The sequence below is a fragment of the Protopterus annectens genome, chromosome 5.part1 (assembly GCF_019279795.1).
Source record: "Protopterus annectens isolate FY-2018-M chromosome 5.part1, PAN1.0, whole genome shotgun sequence".
NCBI lineage: Eukaryota > Metazoa > Chordata > Ceratodontiformes > Protopteridae > Protopterus > Protopterus annectens.
The window spans coordinates 439,801,873-439,823,938 of record NC_056736.1 but is presented as its reverse complement, the minus strand read 5'-3'; the positions used below and the strand labels follow the sequence as shown (position 1 = coordinate 439,823,938).

At 38.3% G+C, this 22,066-nt stretch overlaps 1 protein-coding gene across 3 annotated transcripts in view; it reads left to right on the top strand.

Moving 5' to 3' along the window:
- Positions 1 to 22,066, top strand: part of ILDR2 (immunoglobulin like domain containing receptor 2) — a 2,395,614-nt gene that overhangs the window by 1,208,215 nt on the left and 1,165,333 nt on the right. For 2 of the 3 annotated variants that reach the window (XM_044073088.1, XM_044073089.1), the window contains exon 4: positions 17,820 to 17,876. The exons of the other annotated variant lie outside the window; for it this stretch is intronic. In XM_044073088.1, coding sequence (XP_043929023.1) covers positions 17,820 to 17,876 — 57 coding nt within the window. The remainder of the gene's footprint in view (positions 1 to 17,819; positions 17,877 to 22,066) is intronic. 3 annotated transcript variants of the gene reach the window in all.

The following is a 22,066-nucleotide window of genomic DNA, read 5'->3' as shown; positions in this document are numbered from 1 at the left end:
AATACAGTTTGGCAATAACCATTGGTCAAGTCCAGAATGGACAGAAACATAGCTTTGCCCAACTTTAAACCAGTTCTTCTACTCTAGGCATGGTACAGAAATCAAATCTGGAAATAATATTAAGCTTTCTGAAGTCACTGTAAAATCGTCTCATCCCATTGGGTATAGAAACTGCTACAATGGGTGTATTACACCCTCGCTCTGTGTTTCCTCAATGACCCTGAGATTAAACATTTTCTTTATTTCCTTATCTGCCTGGTCTTGCAACTCTCGTATCTGCTATGGTTTCGAATTTGGAAATCATTTGTAATTTCAAGCCTTGTTAGTGGGACCCTAGAATAGAGTAGCTGGATGTGCAAAAATGTGGACTGACATATACGAAGTCTGAGACTGCTGTGTCTTGGAATGATCTCTTTTCTCTGAGATATGACAATCCCAGAGTTTGTATGTATAAGTAGTAGAGGTGTAGGGTAGTATATATAAGTATGTATAAGGAGTTAGTATATAAAAGTTGGAGATATGTGAGAACTCTCCTCTAAAGTAAAGTAAAGCAAACAAATAAATAAATACTTTAAAGGAGGTTAATGTTTTTTGATATTAACTGCTCTCCTGTATTTTTTTTATTCCAGGGCTCACAGTTATGAGTCTTGGAATTAAAATACTGACACTTCAAATTTACCTTTTTCACCAGGGACACTCTCAATATGGAATTGGATTAAATAAGCACTACCAGATAATACTACAAATAGGCACCTGTTCCTGAGCACAAATAACTTCCTGTTTCTGTGCTACAGCTGCTATCTCACCAGTCTTAGCTTCAGGACATGCTGTAGGGGCTTTAACTTCTTTGACAACAGAGTCATTACAGAAACTTCAGTTTCTCTCCAAGGCTTTAAATCATTTATGAGACACAGCTGTTCTAGTTTTCTTTTTCCCATATCTGTCTGACTTTATAATTCACTTCCCCTACTTTCACTGTCATTTCAAAAAGGCCTTGCCATTTGGCACAAAATGAGTTTTTGGCCAGGGGTACAAACCACAAGTACTTTGTCACCTGTTCTGAATTCTCTAACCTGATCATTTCTAATATAGTCTCTCTGTTAAGCATCCTGTGCTGTCTCCATATACTTCCTGACTATAAGAATGATGTTACTTACCTTATTCTTGAATCAACCAAGATGAAAACACTCTTCAGAAAGGTCTAACATGGACAAATGTTTGGGGCCAAAGAAATGTCTTAAAACTCAATTCCAAGAAATGCATTATAGTACCTTTTGGGAAGTCAGCCACCCCAGGGCACTACATCATCGATAAAACACCCCTAAAAGTCAATTCATTAGGCAGGGGATCTATTAAATCATGTAGATAGTAACCTATCTTTCAACCAACGTGCCCAAGGTAGTAAGAAAATCCTTCTATGTTGCAGTAAGGCTACTTGGCTTGGGATCTGGAGTCTACTACTCAGGAGGAGGACAGACTAGAAACTCTGTGAGATTTGTTTGTGGAAAACGCTTCAGAAGGCAGTGGGGAATGTCATCAGAATCAGTGACAGACTCATGGCAATCAGACTCCAGCCTAATAATAAGGCAGTATTCATAATCTCAGGCTATACCCCAAAGCAGGGTTGTGACACTGAGGAAAAGAGAGCATTAACACAGTAGTTACAGGGCTTGCTAGATAAAACAGGACAATATGAATTGGTATTGATAACAGGTAACCTGAATTCACATGTCAGGACAGACAGAATGGGATATGAGGACTGCCTGGGACCACATGAATAAAGAAGGCAAGACCATTCTAGACTTCTGTCTGGCAAATGGGTTGATAGTAGCCAACACGTTTCAGAAAGAGAGACAATCACAAGACTGCATATGATGCCAACATGCATCTCACGTAAACTTCCTCCTAGTAAGGAAAAGGCACTGGCATAGAATCAGTGATTGCAAATTCATCCCCAGTGAAACAGTGAGCCCACAGTATAAACCACTGGTTGCCACAATCACCTACAAGCAGTGGTCACAGAAGGCTCTAAAGTCAACAAAGTCCAGGCTGAAGATCTGGACGCTGACTGGAGAGAAAGCACGCTAGTTCAAGGAATTACTAAGGGCTCTAGCAGCTCAAGGAGAGGAGGAAATGGGCAGAGTTGAAAACAAATGCAGCAACTCAAAACAGCATGTGTAAGGACTACAGAACAAATATGTGGAAAAGCCAGGTATGGAAATAAGGTACATAAGAAAAGCTGGTGACAGAATTCAGAAAACCAAGAAGTCATCAAAAAAAAAGAGTGCAGGGAAAAGTAGGAGATAGAAAAAATAGACCAGGCTATGAAGGAATACTGGTTAGTTAACCAGGAGACTAAGAAAGGAGTTATAATAGCAAATAAGAAGGCCGCAGAAGCTATTTTCCAGCTTTTGGAAAGTGACTCAGTAGATGTCACAAAGGAACTATAGCAGGTTGCAAAGTAAAGACAGAAAGATAAGAAAGATAGTCGGACACCCTTCATAACAGATGCCAGCAACAACTGTGTTCCTCAGCCCACAGGACGTCAAAGTCAGATGGAAGGAGTGCTACCAGCTACGTCTGAACAAAGAAGACCTCATAGAAGCTGTACTGCCCCAAACACAGCCTACAATAAGAAAAGAGGAGAAGTCCACCATCGAAGAAGTAAGAACAGCACTAAGAAAAATGAAGTCCAGGAAAGCAGCAGGTTCAGATGAGGTTCAGCAGATATGATAAAGATGTTGGGTGAGATAGGAGAAAAATGGCTGCTGAGAGTACTCATAGCAGTGTGGAGAGAAAGGCATATCCCAGATGACTGGAGAACAAACATAAAAGTGCCAGTGTTCAAGAACAAAGGAGACATTCACAATGTTGGGCAGTACAAAAGTATCAAACGCCTGTTACTTTGCATGAAATCTCTGGAGAGTGTGATTGATAAATGAATATGTATTGTAGTTGAAAGTAAAACGGGAGATAAGCTACTCAGATTCAGATCAGGATGCAGCACAACTGACCCAATGTTTGCAATGAGACAGATAGTTGAGAAGAAGCTAGAGATAAGGAAAGAATCTCAACTGGGCGTTCATAGACTTGGACAAAGCATATGACAAGGTTCAAAGAAAGTTGATTTAGGCAGTCCTGCAGTTGTTTGAAACATTGGTAGAACTGGTGCACGCTATCCACAAGCACCCAATAACTCAAGTATGAACACTATTTGGTCTCTCTTGGGAGGTTCCCAGTGGCAGTGGGTTTGCATCAGGGTTCAGCTCTGAACCCACTGCTGTTCATACTGGTGATGGACTGCATTACCAAACAGGTCAGAGGAGACAGATCAGCAAAGTTGCTTTATGCAGCCACTGTGTCATTACAGTTAGACTCTGAGCAAAAACTTCAGTGAAGAATACAGGAATGGAATGCAAAACTGAAGGCACATTGGATGAAAGTGAGTACATTTAAGATATTTATAACAGCAGCAAATTGGAAAAATCAGAAGAAGCTGAGAACTGAGATAGAAGGGAAAACAGTGGAACAGATTAACTGCTTTAAGTATCTGGGAGGGGTCGTTAAAGATAAGGGACATCTGAATAAGGAGGTCAAAGCTAGAATCAAAGGGGCTGCAGCAAAGCGGCACAGAGTGCAGGGGTAAATGCCAAAGAAGCTGAAAAGTAAGGTATACAAAATGGTGGTGTGACTAGTACTACTTTATGGTACAGAAACCTGAGTAGTAAAGGCAAAGCAGTTGAGGAAGTTAGAGGTGATGAAGATGATGTGTCTGAGATGGGTGGTAGGATGCACACTGTGGGACAGATGAAGAAATGAGGACATAAGAGCAGTGGCATATCTAGAGTTGGTGCCACTTGGGGATGTCTTTGAATTTGCCACCCCTCCCTCTCACAAAAATATGGTCAAATGGGGTCCCCATATACAGCCCCCCACCCGCAGCCATTCCAGTGTCCCATTACTTGGCTATTTCTCTCCATTTACCATAAACACTGTAAAGTGCATACTGTTTTATACTTTACCTCTACAAGATTATTTGGATTTAATTTAAAACTTTTATTTTAAATTTTACAGCACGAATACTGATATACATCTGCTAAACAAAGCAATATAGTTTCACGATGAAGACAGACATAGCATTAAAACTTCTCTGCCCTTGAAACTCATATTCATTGAAACAGCATTGAAACCCACATTCAAAGAAAATGCATATGGTGAGTGGCAGATAAAGTTTACCTTTGGGCTGTTTTCAAATCATAGGCCCCTTGCACACATATTTATGAACATGAAAACATACATGTGTTCTTTGATTCACCTTCCTGATTGTATGAAATTATATTCCTTGTACAATACAACACACTTTTTAGAGCGTGTTTTAAATTTATTGTTTTGAACATTTTCCCAGTAAGCAATGAAACAAAATGTATGAACCAATAATGACAAAACTGCCCAATTCAGAACATTTCCATCATAAAAGTCTACTCAAACTTCTGTCATTACAATCCACCAATATTAGTAAATGTGCACAATCTCTGCAGACCTAAAAGTCATCTAAATAATTCCACATTAAAGAGATCTGTAACTAATGAAGAGGCTGCTGCTAGCAAACAACTTTATATTTCATTGTTTCATCTACAAATAAAAAGCCTGCTGCCCTTGAAGAATAAATTGCCTATGTTACATTAAAAAATAAGCTGGTAATATTGCAATAGGGAATGGATGGCAAACTGATAACAGCTTCATAGTTAGTAGGTATTTCCTCCAAAGGAGGACATTCTCAGGACTGCAGCATCCACCACCAAGTACAGTATCAGCAATCCATCGACATATTGTGGGAGTAGAACCCATAGACTTCTGCATCAAAAGCAAGTATACTCCCTGTTGTGCTACTAACAATGCTTTTAAATGCTTTAGCACAATAGTGATATCAATTACTAAACAACAGTTGAACTTTGTAGACAGAATTGGCATAAGCAGCACCAAACTTCTCTTCCCCTGAAGGTCTCAGCTCCTTGTAAAATACACTTGACGCTCAACTATATCTCTCGACTTTGCAGCACATAAAATCTGGAAAAAGCCAAAATTTATGGGGGGGGGGTTACAAAGGCCCAAAACCAGGGACACATTTTAAACATTGTTTGTATAATCTTAAAAGGTTGCTAGAATAAAATGTTTTGTGTTAGCATGCGTTTCCTGAAAGATAGGAAGACTGAAACTTAAATGCTTTCATTATTTAGTGAATTCAGTCCTTACTGATTTGCCAGAAAATCACAAATTTTTAAGAGCAACAGACCAAAAGTATGAGCCAAAAATTTCAGACATTGTGTGAAAATCTGGACAGTTGAAAGCTATGGACTCAACTTCTTGAATCACAAGTGTTGGTAGGGGTAGAGAATTCAGGCTCTTATACCTAAGGTACAGTGTTTGAGGCTGCATAACATTAACCACCAGGTATCCCTAACTGAGGCATTTTGTACATGCACACCACTTACTATATTCAGCCAGCAATGAACAGTTCTGCTTTCTGTGAATGTTCAGACACAAATAAATAACACTTAGTGAATGGACTATTATATTCAGCAAGGAACAGTTCCACACACACTGACAAATAATACTTACTATATTTAACAATGAACAGTTCCGCATTCTGTGAACATTTACTATACTCAGCCAGCAATGAACAGTTTCTCATTCCGTGAATGTTCACACAAATAAATAACACTTATTGAACAGACAACTACATTCAGCAATGAACAGTTCCAGGTCTGTTTAAAATTGCATGCAGAAGTTTGAGAAATGACACAAGTTCTTAAAGAGGAATGCCAGTAAATGTGATAGTCAGTCCCTCAGCAAGTAAAGTAAAAAAGTGCCACCCAGGGCAGACCCCCCCCCCCCTCCATGCTATGCCACTGCATAAGAGCAGAAGCCAAAGTTGCTCAATTGCAGAAAAGGTCAAAGGGAAGAGATTACGGTGGTTCAGGCACATGTGCAGAAAAGGAGAAGACAATCTGGTGAAGAAGATTTGGAACAGATAGGAAGAAGGCAAGAGGAAATGAGGGTATCCAGCATAGAAGTGGATGGATTGTACGAGAGAAGACCTGTGACAATCTGGCATGAATGTCGAAGAAGGTAGTGTAACATTGACATGACTTGTCTGGTATTAGCTTGACATGAAGGGGAGGGTGTAGCCTCATCCCCTACAAAGACATGCACAACTTTTTCACCTTCATCATACATGTCTTCTAAGAAGGATGTCTCACAAAAATAATATTCTTCTTTCTGGGACACTAGTAGTTTTCCTTTATCCTGTTCAGATTAGTTTCTACTTTTTCTCGCCTTAGATTTCTGCTTTTCTATCTGTGTAGCTTTTCTGATAGGTGAGATGCTTCAGTACTCAGTTTCCTCTCTCTCTCTCTCTCTCTCTGTTTTCACAAAAGTATCTGTCTGTTCCTCTCTGAGCCTCTTTTGCAAGCTGTTCTAAATCAGTTTTATTCTGACTTCTTTCATGGCCCTGACTAGTGGATGCTTTTGTGATGTATGCTTAACTATAGGCAATTCTCTGTCACTATACACTGACTTATTTCATGTTTTTTTTTCTTCTGCAGTATTTTGGCAAGATTCAGTATGCAGTTCATGTATGTTCCACCTAGACCCAAGTCTTAGCATTTGTTAAGGTTTCTAACTTAACAGTGTTTCCCTTAGAGGTATGTGTCCCTGATTGTAGTTTCTCTGCATCATTTCCAGAGTTCCTTGAAATGTGAAAAGTTTTGACCAAGTATTGTATGATTTGTTAAGCTAGGCACTAAAACAACTGGATAGAAGGCTTTATCTAGAAGAATTTCCATTCCAAATCTGGTTATGAGGTATGCTCTCTTGTTCTGATCAACACACAAACCTTTAATATTTTGGTTACTAATAGTTGTGTGATTACAGCATGCTATGTTCTAACAAGTGCAACCATGCTTGCATAATCAGTTCTTGAAATTATTCTGCATCTACAATTATATTACATTTGATTCCACAATTTTTCTCCTTAACAATTCAACATTGTCACATCCTATGGATATAATTTCAAGTGTGGTTACCCTAACAGCAGGTTAGCTAACATTAATAGGTTTTGCAGGTGTAACATTAGTATCACTGACTGGGCATACCTAGCTATATACCCTCTTCTATCACATTTAAAACAAACTACTTCAAATAGTAATGCATTTTGTTTGTTCATATGTTCATAGATTTATACTAGGCTAACAACTGCCAGGGTCTTTATAAGCCTAGCCATGCAACCCAACCCAGTTTTGTCCCAGAGTTCCTTGGACACCTATATGGTGGGTTATGTTACTAAAGAGGCAGCTGAGGGTTATGTGACCGCCGGGTATGTTAGTTGGGGATGAATTTACTTATTGTTGACCTCTGTTCATCAGAGACATGGGGGCCAGATTGAGGGAGGGGATTTGCAATTTCCCATCCAGTGATCAAGGTTTCTTTTGAATAGGATCAGGAATGAACTCTGCTTCAAGCAGATGGGGGGATTATTCCACAGCGGGTTGATCCTTTGCGACACATATCAGTCCCTTAGCAGGTTCTATTTATGACAAAGTTCAGATCCTTGGGTCTAGTGTATCTGGTGCTGCTAGTCTTGCTGATTTTCAAGAGATATATCAGAGCTGGATCTGAGGATGCCTTATATACTAGGCATAGATCACCTCTTAGTAACCTGTAGAATCTGTAGAGCACAGAAACAGGATGTTAAGGCAATCTGTTTAGGACAGGGTATTTTCCTGGTAGGGAATCTCTGAGGGCATTCCAGCTGTTGCAAGTGCCTGGTTAGGTACATGCTAAAGGGGCATTGTAGTCAATGATGGGTCTGATAAGGGCTGAGTAGAGTGGTACTATTACATCCTTGGACCTGGATCACATGCCCATGCTTATGACTTGGGTGACATAGAATGATTTTCTTACTATCTTAGCTACGTGTTGGTCGAAAGCCTGATTGCTAGCTACATATATTCTCAGACCCCTAGCTATTGGGTCACCTCTTAAGGGTGTTTTGTCAATGAAGTAATGAGTGGACGATTTTGTAAAGGGCACTATAATGTATTTGTTTGCATTGAGTTTTAATCCATGGCTTTTGCACCAGTCATTTGTTTGTGTCAGGTTCTCTTGTAGGATGTTGGTGTTGCGGGGGGGGTGGGGTCTATGATAGATAGAGGCTTTGACATTAGCTTTGACTTCTGAGAACTAGATCCCAAAGAGGAGCAGACAAACATGGAACCATGTAGTACTCTGCTGATCAATGGTCTCTTGGTGGAGGTGGTCTCATTAATCCCGACTTCTCTGGTCATATCTGTGAGACAGATGGCAATCCAGCAAGTTATGCAGAGATTTATGCTTAGTTTGTTGACAATACCAGAGTGTGATATTATATAGAACACTTTGGCTAGGTCAAAGTAGGAGGTTTGCACCATTTTCCCTCATCCATAGACATGGTGACCCTCTTGGAGAAGTCTACCAGGTTAACTAGGTAAGACATTCCCTTAACAATACCAAACTAGGATGGGTCCAGTGTCTGTAGGTTGCCAGTGTCCTTGTTGATAATTTCCCTGATAATTCATTCCATGGCTTTACATATTAGACAAGTAAGACTGTTGTAGCTCCTAGGATCAGTTGATGGTCCACCGTTATGAAGAGGGATGACCACTGCAGGCCTCCATTCATTTAGCACATAACCTGTTTTGAGGCTGTAGTTGAAGAGTCCCTCAAGTGGTCCTACTAATTCATGTTTTAGGCTATTTAGGAGACAGATAAACACAAAAGCCAGAAGAAGTATATTGATTGAACCCACTCAAAGTAATGCAGGCTGCAAATCACCACACAGTTGTAGAATGCAGAATCCACTTTATTAACTTCAGACCAAAAAAAAATCCAAGGATGAGCGCTTTCATCCAGAAAGATCTAGACTTCATAGATTGTCTGATGAAGTCTAGATCTTTCTGGACGAAACCGCTCATCCTTGGATTTTTTTTTGGTTTGAAGTTAATAAAGTGGAGTCTGCATTCTACAACTTTGTGGTAATTTGCAACCTGCATTACTTTGAGTGGGTTCAATCCAGATACTTCTTCTGGCTTTTGTGTTTATTTGCTTCAGTTTGTGCTTTGTGACATTTTTGTATTTAGGAGACAACCAAAGATACTGGTGGGGTCCACTGAAGCAGTGTTTTTGGCCTTAGTGAGCATCTTCAGGACCTGCTCCCTGTTGATAGTTTTGGGGGGATATGCTAGAAGGGATTTCAAAGGAGGTAGTCAGGGGGAGTGGTAGATGAAATTAGAGCTACATTTTTAGCAAGCAGATTTACTATGTCACCTTGGACAGTAAAGGTCATGCCATCCATTTACCACCAGTTCTGCACAATGCTGAGTATTACCTTTAAGGTTCCTGACATAGCTTAAGAAGGCCCTGTGATTGTCCTTAACCTGGGAGGCTATCCAGATCTCGTAATTTGGCCTTGATGAACTTTATTAGACCTCTTAATTTCTTGTTTAATTGAATCAGAGAGGTCTTGTATGTATGAGCATTGCTCTTTCTGAATTTGGCCATGACTTTTATTCTTTTGTTATAAAACCTGTTAAGGTAAGGATTCCACCAGTGTGGTTTGTTTTTGGTCTTAGATCTGGTCTTAATTCTGGTATGTACAGCAGCCTCAATGCAGCCATTTACATGTTTGTACAGGGTTTCTTTAAATAATTATGCAGAGGTAGCTGTGTTCTCAGGTTTGAGGAACTGTAAATTTTGATAAAGTGTCACTTAATAAGATACAGTTTGCTTTAGAATAGTTTCTAACTATTACTGGTTGAGTTGGGTTTTGTGGGTTGATTTTTATTTCAAGAGAGACAGCATTGTGGTCCAACTTCACCAATGAGGACATGATATGGGGGTGTACAATGCTCTCCCATGTTGGTGAGTACTAGGTCAAATATGTCTGAATCTCTGGTTGGATAGTGTACTATCTGATCCAGGGTGTTTAATTGATAAAGTCCAAGAAATGTTGTGCCTGTGAGTTAGAGCAGTGCACATTTCTCAGTCTATAGAAGTTGAAGTCTCCCATTAACAGAGTATTTGCTTGGATGGAGAGTGCCTCTAGTAGCTCTAGGTAAGAGTTTTGAGCTTTGTGAGTCCTAGAGGGTAACCTCTAGCTGGCCAGGACATGGTAGAAAACCATACCTCTGGAGACTTGGATATGGATGAACTCCAGAACATCATCCTGTTTGACCAACGTAGAGTTGTATTTGCTGCTAACATAACTTGAGACATCTCCACCTTTAACCCCTGTCTGTGTTGCTGTTGATCTATATGTGTTGTTTGTAAACCCAGGCACAAAATGTAAGTTTGAAGAGCTAATATTAGTTTTTGGTGCATGCATTTGAGACTTAAAGCTTTCACATAACAACAATATCACTCATGAAATAGATACAACTAGTGGAGTGTGCTTTATTGGCTTGAATATACCCATAAAGACTAAAAAAGTAAAAAGGCATGGCTATTCAGCAGTCATGTAGCTGAAACACTGTTATATCCTTAAGGGGTAATTTATATGTATCTCATGGTCCTCCACCACAGGAGTTTAAGGTATTACCTGGTGAAGATTCTATCTTGGCTGGGTCTTTCTTGCAGTTTCCACTGAAACAGCTAACTATTCAGAAGATGTAGAGTTACTCTGGGTTACCCACTTTCATGTTGCTTGGAAATGTCTATTTAAGTCTAATTACATTCAGAAGTTCTAAAACTTTGTTTACTATTTTCACAGCAAGTTCTAACCACAACATAAGAATATACATTACATTTGCTGTGTTGTGACATTACTGGTCTATATTTAGTAAAAGTCCAGTTGTGGAATTAATATGCCTGTGCCATCTCATGTGAAATACCAGCCCCAGCAAAAATTCTTTCTTTATGTTTTAATAACCATGTGCATCAGTGACTACCAGTTCCTTGTAGGTATTTAATGATTTATCTGTCAGATGAGATAATACCAGCCTGAGGCCAGTTGTCCCTATCTGCATACTTCTTGAACACTGTCAGTCCTCCGCATCATGATCATATCAATCTTCTTCGTAGAAATATCAGTTTCCAACTCAATCAGTAATTGGCTCATTATAGTAGCTTTTTGTTACTGAACTGTTGTAAATTGTTACAAATTGATCAAACATTGGTCCATGCTGGATGATCTCTCCTGAAAGGCTGTTTAGCTTCAGTAAATCTTGGCAGTTGTTGATTAGTAGCTGCAGTAGCAGCTGCACTTTTTTCTAATAGTTTGTTCAATTGCTCATGTAAGGTTGCAGCAGCCATCACCAATACTTAATGAAATCCTTCATTATGGAGATTGATACAGTATCTGAAGCATGCACAAAGATTGTTATGTTGCACTGCACACAGTTAATAAGGCCAGGTTCTGTGAGCACCAAGTCTTTTTAACAGAGAAGATTATTTTCATACACAAATTATTATGGGAATGTACATCTTTTCAGTGGGCATAATTCAGCTACACCCATAAGAAAAAAACTTTGCTGAATCTTTTCTCTTCTCAGTCACTGGGGAGTGTGTGTCCACCCTTTTCAAAGTAATTCACATATTACTCCAATTGAAGAATTTCTCCATTTTCTAGGAGGTTATCAGTAGCAGGGATCAAGAAACTGCCAGTATTCTCCACCACTTGTGATATGGCTTGCTAATGTTATGCAGATATTACACAGACAATTTATATTTCATAATTAATAAAGCATTACAGGTAACAAATGAAAAATGTTCAGACATAACTAGGAAATTAGTCCCTTCATTCCAAAAAACAAGTTGCAGTGTTTAGAATCTTTTCTCAGTGAGACATATTTAAATAAAAAAATGTAGCATTATCATGCAGGCAGTTTACCTTGACAAAATTAAAAAAAAACTTCCTCAGTCCTTCAGGTACTTGTACTCCTTGATTAGGCATACCCCAACATAAGGAAAGAAGCCCAGCTTTAACTCCTCTGGCTTTAAACCTAGTTCAGACAGTTTAGTATTCCTTTCTCAGGAAAACACATTTTTCTTCTACACTCGCAAGTATGTCTTCTCCTTCTAGACAAAGTCCTGGGGACTCTTCCCAAAATCCCTTTCTAGGATTAGAGGCAACTGAATCTTAACTCAGTTATTAAGGGCTAATCTTAATGTACAGACTAGAACAGCTGTTCCTCATTCCTTTCAGTACCTGTTTCCCACCTAAAGGCTCTGTATCTGCACTCTATCATGCTCCCAGTCTGCACCCTAGTTTCTGCAATAGCATGCATTTCTTCTCTTATGCTTTAGCTACTGTTCAGCATTGGCCCTGCAGTTATTATATTACAAAGTATACATACCTAAAGTGACCTCTGAAGGCAAGATTAAGGTGTCCTACAGGTATCAGACATATTCGTGCAAGCAGGAAAGGGGGTGACATCATTGTCTGAGAAGGAATTGATATAGAATACTGACTTGAATTTATTCTATGAAGATGCTAATTCTAATGCCTTAAGATGGGGGCAATGGATCCACAGCAACAAACTGCAACACCTGTTAGCAGGAGTAAAAACAAGGTGCATGCTAAGAAAAGGTACAATGAAAAGAGTATGCTTGAAAAATGAGCTAAAACCAAATGTAAATTCAGACTTTTATGATCTTGTCCACTACCATAAGCAGTTGAATATAAAGTGAGCTCACAAATACATGTATAAACTTCAAGCAAACAAAGATAAATGTAAATGTTTCTTCTAAAGGAAAATTGTGAGCATATCACTGACATATATGAAGTGCCCAGATCACAAGACAAGCTGGAGGCTTTGCTAAAGGCAAGGAACTGCTGAACATGTTATAACTGAGGTCATATTTATGAATGGTGAACCACTGTCATACATTTTTACCAGATTTGTTTGTAGTTCTAAATCTGCTGTATACAGTGTTACATAGCTGAGCTGCCTGCAGATGGATGGAAATGTGGAAAGGAGCTGTGTTATTGTTTAAAGGAATAATGACTTAGATGGACAAAATTTTAACACATTTTGATCCTTCCTTGCCTTTAGTTTGGCAAGTGTTACTTTAGTGTATAGGGCATATTTCATTTTGTCACAAAGGTGGCAAAGGTTATAGATGACATCTGAATATAATGAGAGGGAAACAATTAAGCTGATTTGGAGCAAAATAGATGTAATCAATATGTGCATGGTGTGACGACCGTGCCCTGGTCCAGCAATCAAGGAGCCTCAATCCCCACCACTAACACCAGGGAGGTCATCTCATAGAAGAGAGGAAAGGATAACTAATATACACAGTAAAGTACAATTTCCCTTAAGTGCACACAGAGATCACATTCAGTCTGGGGCTGGTTGATCCTTTGCTCACCAGGTCCCCAAAAAGACTGCCCACTGGCACAGCTATAGGGTCCAGGTCTCGGCCTAGCTGGGCAAGCTAGAACCTCCAGTACCCTCTCTGTCCTACCAGTACTTTGTGTCCCTGCCAAGAAGCTGACACAACACATACTTTGAGATAAGTATTTATACAACTTCACAGACACTTCTGGGAAAGGCTGACACAGATTCTCCAGCTGTGCCCCTTTACCCAGAATATATGGTAGTAATTACTGCCACCACCCAGCTAATAATATCAGCTACTATAAGGCCCTTAAAAGGGTGTCCAATTATTACTGTGCCATATTATAATCCAATGGTAGTATGACTAACAGTCAAGGCTTACTTTAGAGTGCCCTATTACAATAACCTCTATAAATATGCAATGTACTCTAGAGCTTATCTCTACACAAACCAGCCACAGGTAGAAGGTTTTAAAAATATTTAATAATAAATAATTAAAACACAAGACAATACTACTGCACCACAGAGATATCTAAGAGTTCAGAGATCACACAGAAAGTTAAAATAATACAGTAGGACAGGTCTGATTTCAAAGAAAAATACCTAATTAATCTTTACTAGCTTTAACTATTCCTACAAGACGTCACTGTGCTAGAAACTTACATGTGAGCTTAGGCAGAGCGCTGAGTTAGATATGCAAGATCAAAATGCTTCCAGTCTCTTGTGAGAAACAGTATTTAAACATTACTAACAAACATGTCTCTAAGGCCCTCCCAAATTACATCATTTTTGACACTTAAGTTTTCCCAGTATTCATATTGCATCATCTTAACACCTGGTCTAAGTTCTCAGGCCACAAACTGCATTATTTAGCAATCTAACACCTGCTCAGAAACTTGCAAAAATACAAGGCATTTCACATATACACTCTAGCAGAAACTAGAGCAATAAAGCACATTCCACATCTAAATTCTGGTCATAAACTTTAGCCTTAAAACAATGGGCATGAAACCTTCATCCAGACACACTGGAGCCGAATTCTAACATAAAAGGGTCACAATATGCTTCACTGGGCCAGTAGAATGCAATGTTGTCACATATTTTGCAGTTCCATATTTCACAGTGTTCTTTTACACTCAAGAAAACATGCCTGTATTTTACATTTATTTACAAATGCCAGAATTATATATCAAATTCTATTTGACTAGGCTGACAGCCTACGCCCATCTCTCACCAATCGTCACACATGGCAAGAGATTTCCATTGGCAATGGATAAGGAGTCACTGCATTTATCTTCAGCCTGAGAAACTATGTATGTGTAATGGCATCAGCAGAGATACAGCACTAGACTCTTATCTGTGGACCATGTCTTATGAGACTGTATTCAAAACAATTAAACAGTTATATGAGAAAGCCCAAGAGCTCAGCACTATAGAGCAATTGGATATGCCCTGGACTGTGATAGCTGAACAGTTACTAGTGAATAACAAAGTAGTCCAAAAGGAAATCGAGAATTACCCAGTTCTGACACAGGTGTGTGGCATTGTCACTAAAGGGATGGCCTAAATGAGACAATTCACTGTGTTCTTTATTTACAACTAAAATGAAAGCATTTCTCTACATGACAAGCAACTCAGTTGTGTGGATCAGCAATGATGTGCCAGCACTGGATGTAATACATGAGGGATACTTAGCACTGTGAAAATGAAGTCTGTGGCTTGAACATTTGTTGAACTTACAAAAACATGTAGCAATAATCAAAAAAAAAATGTAATTGATGTAGTATGGGTAAGTGGAACGATCTCTGTCACACAGTTCTAGTCTCCAGTGCTAGTCTCTGTTTTCTTTTAGGTTAAGTCATTTGGTCTGTGCACTCCTTTCAGCCACAACTTTGGTAAGAAAGGTAGGGTAAGTATATATATATATATATATATATATATATATATATATATATATATATATATATATATACGGGTTCACTATAGAATTTTGAAATACTGAAATCCCGAATTTCAGTATTTTCAAATTCTATAGCCGAAAGCTTTAAATCCCGAAACCCCAGAACCACGAAATTTAAAATCGCGAACCTACACTACAAATACATCACACCCATGCACACAATGTCCCCCCACAATCAAACATACAATCCTACACTACAGACAATCTGGGGGGCAGCCCCCATGCACACCCCATGTGGGGGCTGCACCCCCACACCCCCCTACATATATATACAAACTCTAAGATCACACAATCACACACACAAAGGTAACTTGCACCCACACATTTCACAGTCTCTTGCACACACACACACATCACAGCCACAACACACACTAACATAGACTAAAGCCCCTAACCAACACACTTACACATACATACTTACCTGCACTTACACCTATCCATTCATACACCACAACACTGGAAGCACTATTTCAAAATCTTCAAACTTTGGGATTTTGAATTGTGCACTTCTGGGGTTTCGTGATTTAAAGCTTTCGGCTATAGAATTTTGAAATACTAAAATCCGGAATTTCAGTATTTCAAAATTCTATAGTGAACCCATAGATATATATATATATATATATATATATATATATATATATATATATATATATATATATATATACACATATGTATAAGTAGATGTAAATATAGACAGTATATATATATATATATATATATATATATATATATGGGTGTACTTTCCTACAACGAAAATTAACTTTTTTGAAATGAGAAAATACATCCCCACTTAAGCGAAAGTGCACTTTTGCTTAAGCTCACTAGACCAAACCTACCGCACCACAATGAAGGACATTGAAAAACGGGCTATGTCCTCCACTGTGGTGCGATAGTCATGGGCCTTAGGGTTAGGGCATGGGTCAAGGTAAGGGGATAGCCCTACTAACTATCCCCTTACCCTAACCCATGCCCTAAACCTAAGGTCCGTGACTGCTAGCCCGTTAGGTCAACGGGTTCACAAAAGTGCACTTTCGTGTTAGTGTGGGTGTACTTTTGAAGTTCGAAGTAGTGAACTTTCGTTCTTCAAAAGTACACCTATTTATATATATATATATATATATATATATATATATATATATATATATATATATAAATACATACATATACGGAGAACGAAAGAGAAAGATTGGTCCCTTTTTGAGCCATTCTTTTTCTTTCTCTCTTTCAACATGTATGTGCATCTGTCTTTGTATGTGTGTGAGGGTAGTCAAGCGATCACCATATTTTGATGAAAAACCTAGCTTGCCAGGACAGAATCAGTGAAGATGCAGGAAGAACATTTAACCTCCCTGGCTGTGTTCATATACTGCAGACTATTTTAACAATACAACACTCTAATTTACACAAGAAGCTGAATTAAAGAATGGTATATCATAAGCATTTCATATGGGTATGAGTACTCAAAATGGTTTAGAAAATTATTTAGCTAGTAATTAGTAAAATGAGATTTTTATAACATGCATATCAAATTACCATAAAACAACCAGACACAGACCATTTCTGCTTAGCTTACTTGCCATATTAATTTGCCATTTAATTTAGTTTCCTTGTTGAAAAGCAAATGTAAATACACTTCTACAATGATCTGCCAGAAACAACTTGCTGCTACCTGCTTTTGCTTCTTTGTCCTTCACAACATGCTTACTGATATATTCACCTACTTAATTATTTGGTTGCTCAAATGCATTTTTAACTGCATGGGCCCACTAGGCCAGTAAGGCCTTATTTTCTGGAAAATGGTTCCTACTTAAGTCTGTAGTGTTACTGCAGGATTCATTAGCAGGGGGTGCACCCTGAACCTCCCCTCTGGCATATTTGACTAGGCGTTGACTGTTTAATTCTGTCCCTGCTAACTGACTCCATCAACACCTTGGCCACTACTTAGGCCTGGGTCAGCTGGGTCATAATCAGAGCTCTGAACCACTACATCATGGAGCCACCTTATGGTCCTATTAATGAGGGAGATCTAAGTGTTATTTTCAGGACTAACACAAAGCATCTAGGCATGTTGTGATGGACTAGACACAGTTCTGAATGGAGAAAGTCCAGTAAAAATAAGAGAATACTGCATCACAAAATGTGCTCTGGCATGCCTCGTATACTGGGATGTAAATGGCAGGATAACCAACAAAACTTACTGTAATCTTTCACAGAACTGATGAAATTAGATTCATCACATCTTGTATTTACACTGAAATTGTTCTTTGCCTTACATCTCTAAAGCAGAGGTTAGTTTTAAAGACCCATTTTAAGCAGTAATCCCCGGAAATGAGCTAGTCAGGTTAGTGAAAGTGACAAAATGCTTTTTAATTGCTTTAACCATTTGATCATGCTATAAATTATGCTTTTCATAACTGCTTTAACCATTTTATCATGCTTGATAATTAATCCATTTCCTCTTATCTCCCTCCTATCTTTTCTAGGCAGGACAGGGGTATCTGCTGACCTCTTGCCCCGTTTTGCTGTGGACATTTTTCCAGGTATCCACTATTTTAACACTCACCCATCTATTCGTTCACATTTATTTGCATGTCCTTCATTCATTGCTAATAGTTTCTTATCGATTTTCTATGAACTTATGGATCCTGTGTAATAAAAATGTTAAAAATAACATAGTGTTTTTTTCTCCAGTAGGGCAGCAATGCATGTTGAGATTTTTAAAATGGTGTTGACATGGAATGATATATCAGTAAATATCTGGGAAGCAGAAACTCAAGTCTGTTATTTATTTATTTATAATACATGCTGCCATCTTGGATAATTGCTTATCATTATTAAAATGAATAGAAAAACATGAACTTTAATGCTATCATTTAATTTCAGTTTTCACTACCATGTGTAATGTCTGACTGACAGTACTGTGATCTATGATTTGTTTTCCAGGTTCTGAAGTTGGGAATCTGGCTGTTTTTATAGACATACACACAAGCAAACATTGATGCACACAGATTCAGAGATGGTACTGGGCTTGCAGTCCAGGTGACCACTGAGGAGCCTGGCCCAATATCCCAAGAGCCCTATTTGGTTAAATGACCTGCTCAGAGTCACACATCAGCCAAACAGAGGCTGAAGGAATCAAGCCGTGGACAACAGGAAACAGCTCATTAATGAGCGATAGGCTTACTTCTCTGCACTAACTGCCACTCCTTTGTGCTAGCACACAGACTCAGGCAAAGACACATACACGCACGTGCGAGCACACATGCTCACATGCATGCAGATACACAACACACACATGCTCAGGTCCATGCAAATACACACACACACACACACACACACACACACACACACACACATACATATGCATACAGCCACACACACACACACACACACACACACACACACACACACACACACACACACATGCTCACATACATGCAAACACACAGACACACACATACACACACACGCTCACATACATGCAAACATACACACTCATTTGCATACACACACACACACACACACACACACATGCTCACATACATGCAAACACACAGACACACACATACAAACACGCTCACATACATGCAAACACACACACACACATGCTCATGTACATGCACACACACACAAAGACAATCACACTTTCTCTCTATTTAGCATGTATCATTCTCCATTTCCCCCCTCACAGCTATTTACCACTGCCCCCAGTTGTCTGGAATATTCATTCCTGGGGCAGTGTCAGTCATTTTGTGGAAGGAATGATTTTTCTTTTGTTTGCTTGATGTCATAACAGCCTTCTTTCTGTCTGCCAAGCTGCTGTGAGTGTATGATTCTGCACAATCGGGTTGTCCAGCCAGGGTACTTGTACTGTTTGTCCTGGCAGGTTTATCCCCAAACTTTCATTCCCCCAAGATGATGCTTATGATATGGGACTTGAACCCATTCCATCTCTGGATGGGTAAATTGACCCTGGACCATCATACCCATCACTCTCTGGCTATCTCCTTTACTGTTTAGGCCCCTGCTCAAACCTATGTTATCTGGGACATAGGCAGCATAGCCAAGACTTCATAATCTTATGCGGCTGGGTTAGTCTGCTGGAGCAGTTACTTTTGTGATGGTGAGTAGGTAAACAAAAAGGAAGGTAAAATGTAGAATTCAACAGCGTATAAAAGATGGTAAAAAAGATTATCCATAATGTGCATTTCTTGGTGTTGGGCGTAGTTCATTCCCCTAGGGGGTGGGGATAAATGCCATTTATTGGTTAAGTTAGAGTGGAGATTAATTTTGAAATTAAATATCCTGCATCCTCGGGTTTAACTACAGCAGTAAACTTTTTTTTGTGCTTGTTATTAGTTTTTGAAGCAAAAATAAAAATGGAAACTTGCTTTAAATCATATTTAAAAAATATGAAACAATGTATAAACGTGAATCATAGATTAATAAACAAACAAGCAATTTAATTGTATGATACAGAGTGTCTTAAATAATTAATGTAATCGATTACTTGATTGGCTTATATAATGTATGTAGCTGGTGAATCAATTTTTGTTTATTCCTTGTGAAGAATTTTGCAGAAGTGCTAGGGAAAATAAAGTTTTTGTCTTTTGTTAGTGTTTTCAGTGAAAAATAATACAAGCAAAATATTAATTTTATAATTGTCAAAAGGACTGCTGATTAAAAGGTTGATGTAAGATGGATGGTATGATTGGTGTGCTAGTTTGGGAAGAACAATAGTCTGTGTGTAGTGCGACCTGGCTTGTTGATGTACAGCTTGGATTTATTAACAAAATGCATTGCTTTCTAGTATCTGTGCATAACAAACATTGTCATTTCCCTGCCAATGCTGTTCTTGCACCTGTCTTATTTCAGAACAGATTTCTACCTCCATCCTTTATGAAATATTACATACTTTTTACTGAACTGTTCATCACCAACAGAGCAGAACTCCTTGAACAGAACTGAGATGTTCCAGATCCATAGTGTAATACTGAAGATTGAAAACAAGAGAACTTCAGTCAAAAAAATCCACCTTAGCAATCAAACCTGGTAGGAATGGAAATAATAATGTGGACTGATATCTTAAGGGATTAAACAGCACTGAAAAAATACCTATTAAGGCTTAGATGGGGCAGAACATGTAATACGCAATTATTAGATTATGTTAAAATGCAAGCCTCCAGACTTAAACCTACTGTCTTGCTATAATAATAAATACTGAATCTTTTTTGTGTACATTAAATACTTCCACACAAATGCACTAATAATTAGATCTTTTACTGCCATTTCTTAATTTAAATGCACTTTTTTAAACATTTCTGAATTCTGCTATTTCATTCTAGTTTCATGGAAAGTTTTCCTCTTTGGCATCTCTTGCACTTTTGTGCGCATTTCATCATGACATAAAGTTTAAAAAAACAGTGGATACACAAAGGGAAAATCAGTCTTCTTTTAAACAAGACCTTTAGTACCAGAGGCATCTTTCAGTTAGAAACTTCAGTTGACACCAAATCCTGACCTTTCTAAGAATAGGAGTGGTTGGATAGTGGAGACAGGAGCAGTTTCTGAACATTTCAAGTGAGCCAATGCATTCTGGAAAGATTTACCAAGACATATTTTATATTGCTGCAATAATCATAACCTCCTCACTGTCCATAAGGGAATACTGCATCTGGGTGTAATGTGAAAAGCCCGCAGAACAGGAACTTAGAAAAGGTTTCACTTTGACTAGAGCTGCATTTTCCTTTTTATCTGAACATTATTTATTGTAACTATGTATTACAAACTGTAAAGCTGGCTCAATTGACTACTTTGCTTTTTACAAACTAAGCAATATACTACAATATGCACATATCTAAATATATCTATAATCTCTCCATCTCTCTCGCTCTCTCTCTATATATATATCTATATATATATATATATATATATATATATATATATATATATATATATATATATACCAGCCAAAGTCCAGCACGCTAATGGTGAATAAAAAATAGATTCACCATACCCAGAAATCAATAAATAATCCAATGATGTTGATCTATTATACACATTTTATATATATATATATATATATATATATATATATATATATATATATATATATATAAAATTTGTGAATTGCCGTCAGATCATCAGTTTTAGTTTGAAGGAAGATAATGTATTACACTGCTTGATTTCCAGCAGAAGTTTATTGCATAAGTGGGAAAGGTACTGGGTAATGAACTTATCTCTCCATTCTGCTTTGTTTATTTGCTGATTAAAATTTAGATCTCTGATTCTGGTATTTGTGGGACTATTTGATTTATGAAGAAACAAGAATTGCAGGAACACTGGGTTGCTAATGGCATGAAAAGCAAGCCATTGATCCCCTTCAGAAGTCTGTAAGATACTGAATAAAAGGGCAGTGATTCCAGTCTTTTCTGGTGGCTTTGGGTTTTTAAGTCAGTAATCTTCACAGTTAGGAATCACTGGGATCTTCCTGTTTGATACTAGTCAGGAACATCTGAAAACGGTCACTGTATTCAATAACTGGCCTAACCTATGCTGACTATAAGGGAACAATGATCTCTGTAGATCTGGGTGATTTGGTAATTAGCTGCACTAAGTTGAAGGACTTTCTGATTACCCTCATTGCATGATGATCAAAGATTTTTAAAGAATGTCAAGACTTTTGTTCTGTTCCTCATAAAATGTATTATTTTCTGGATTTTTGTGGCAA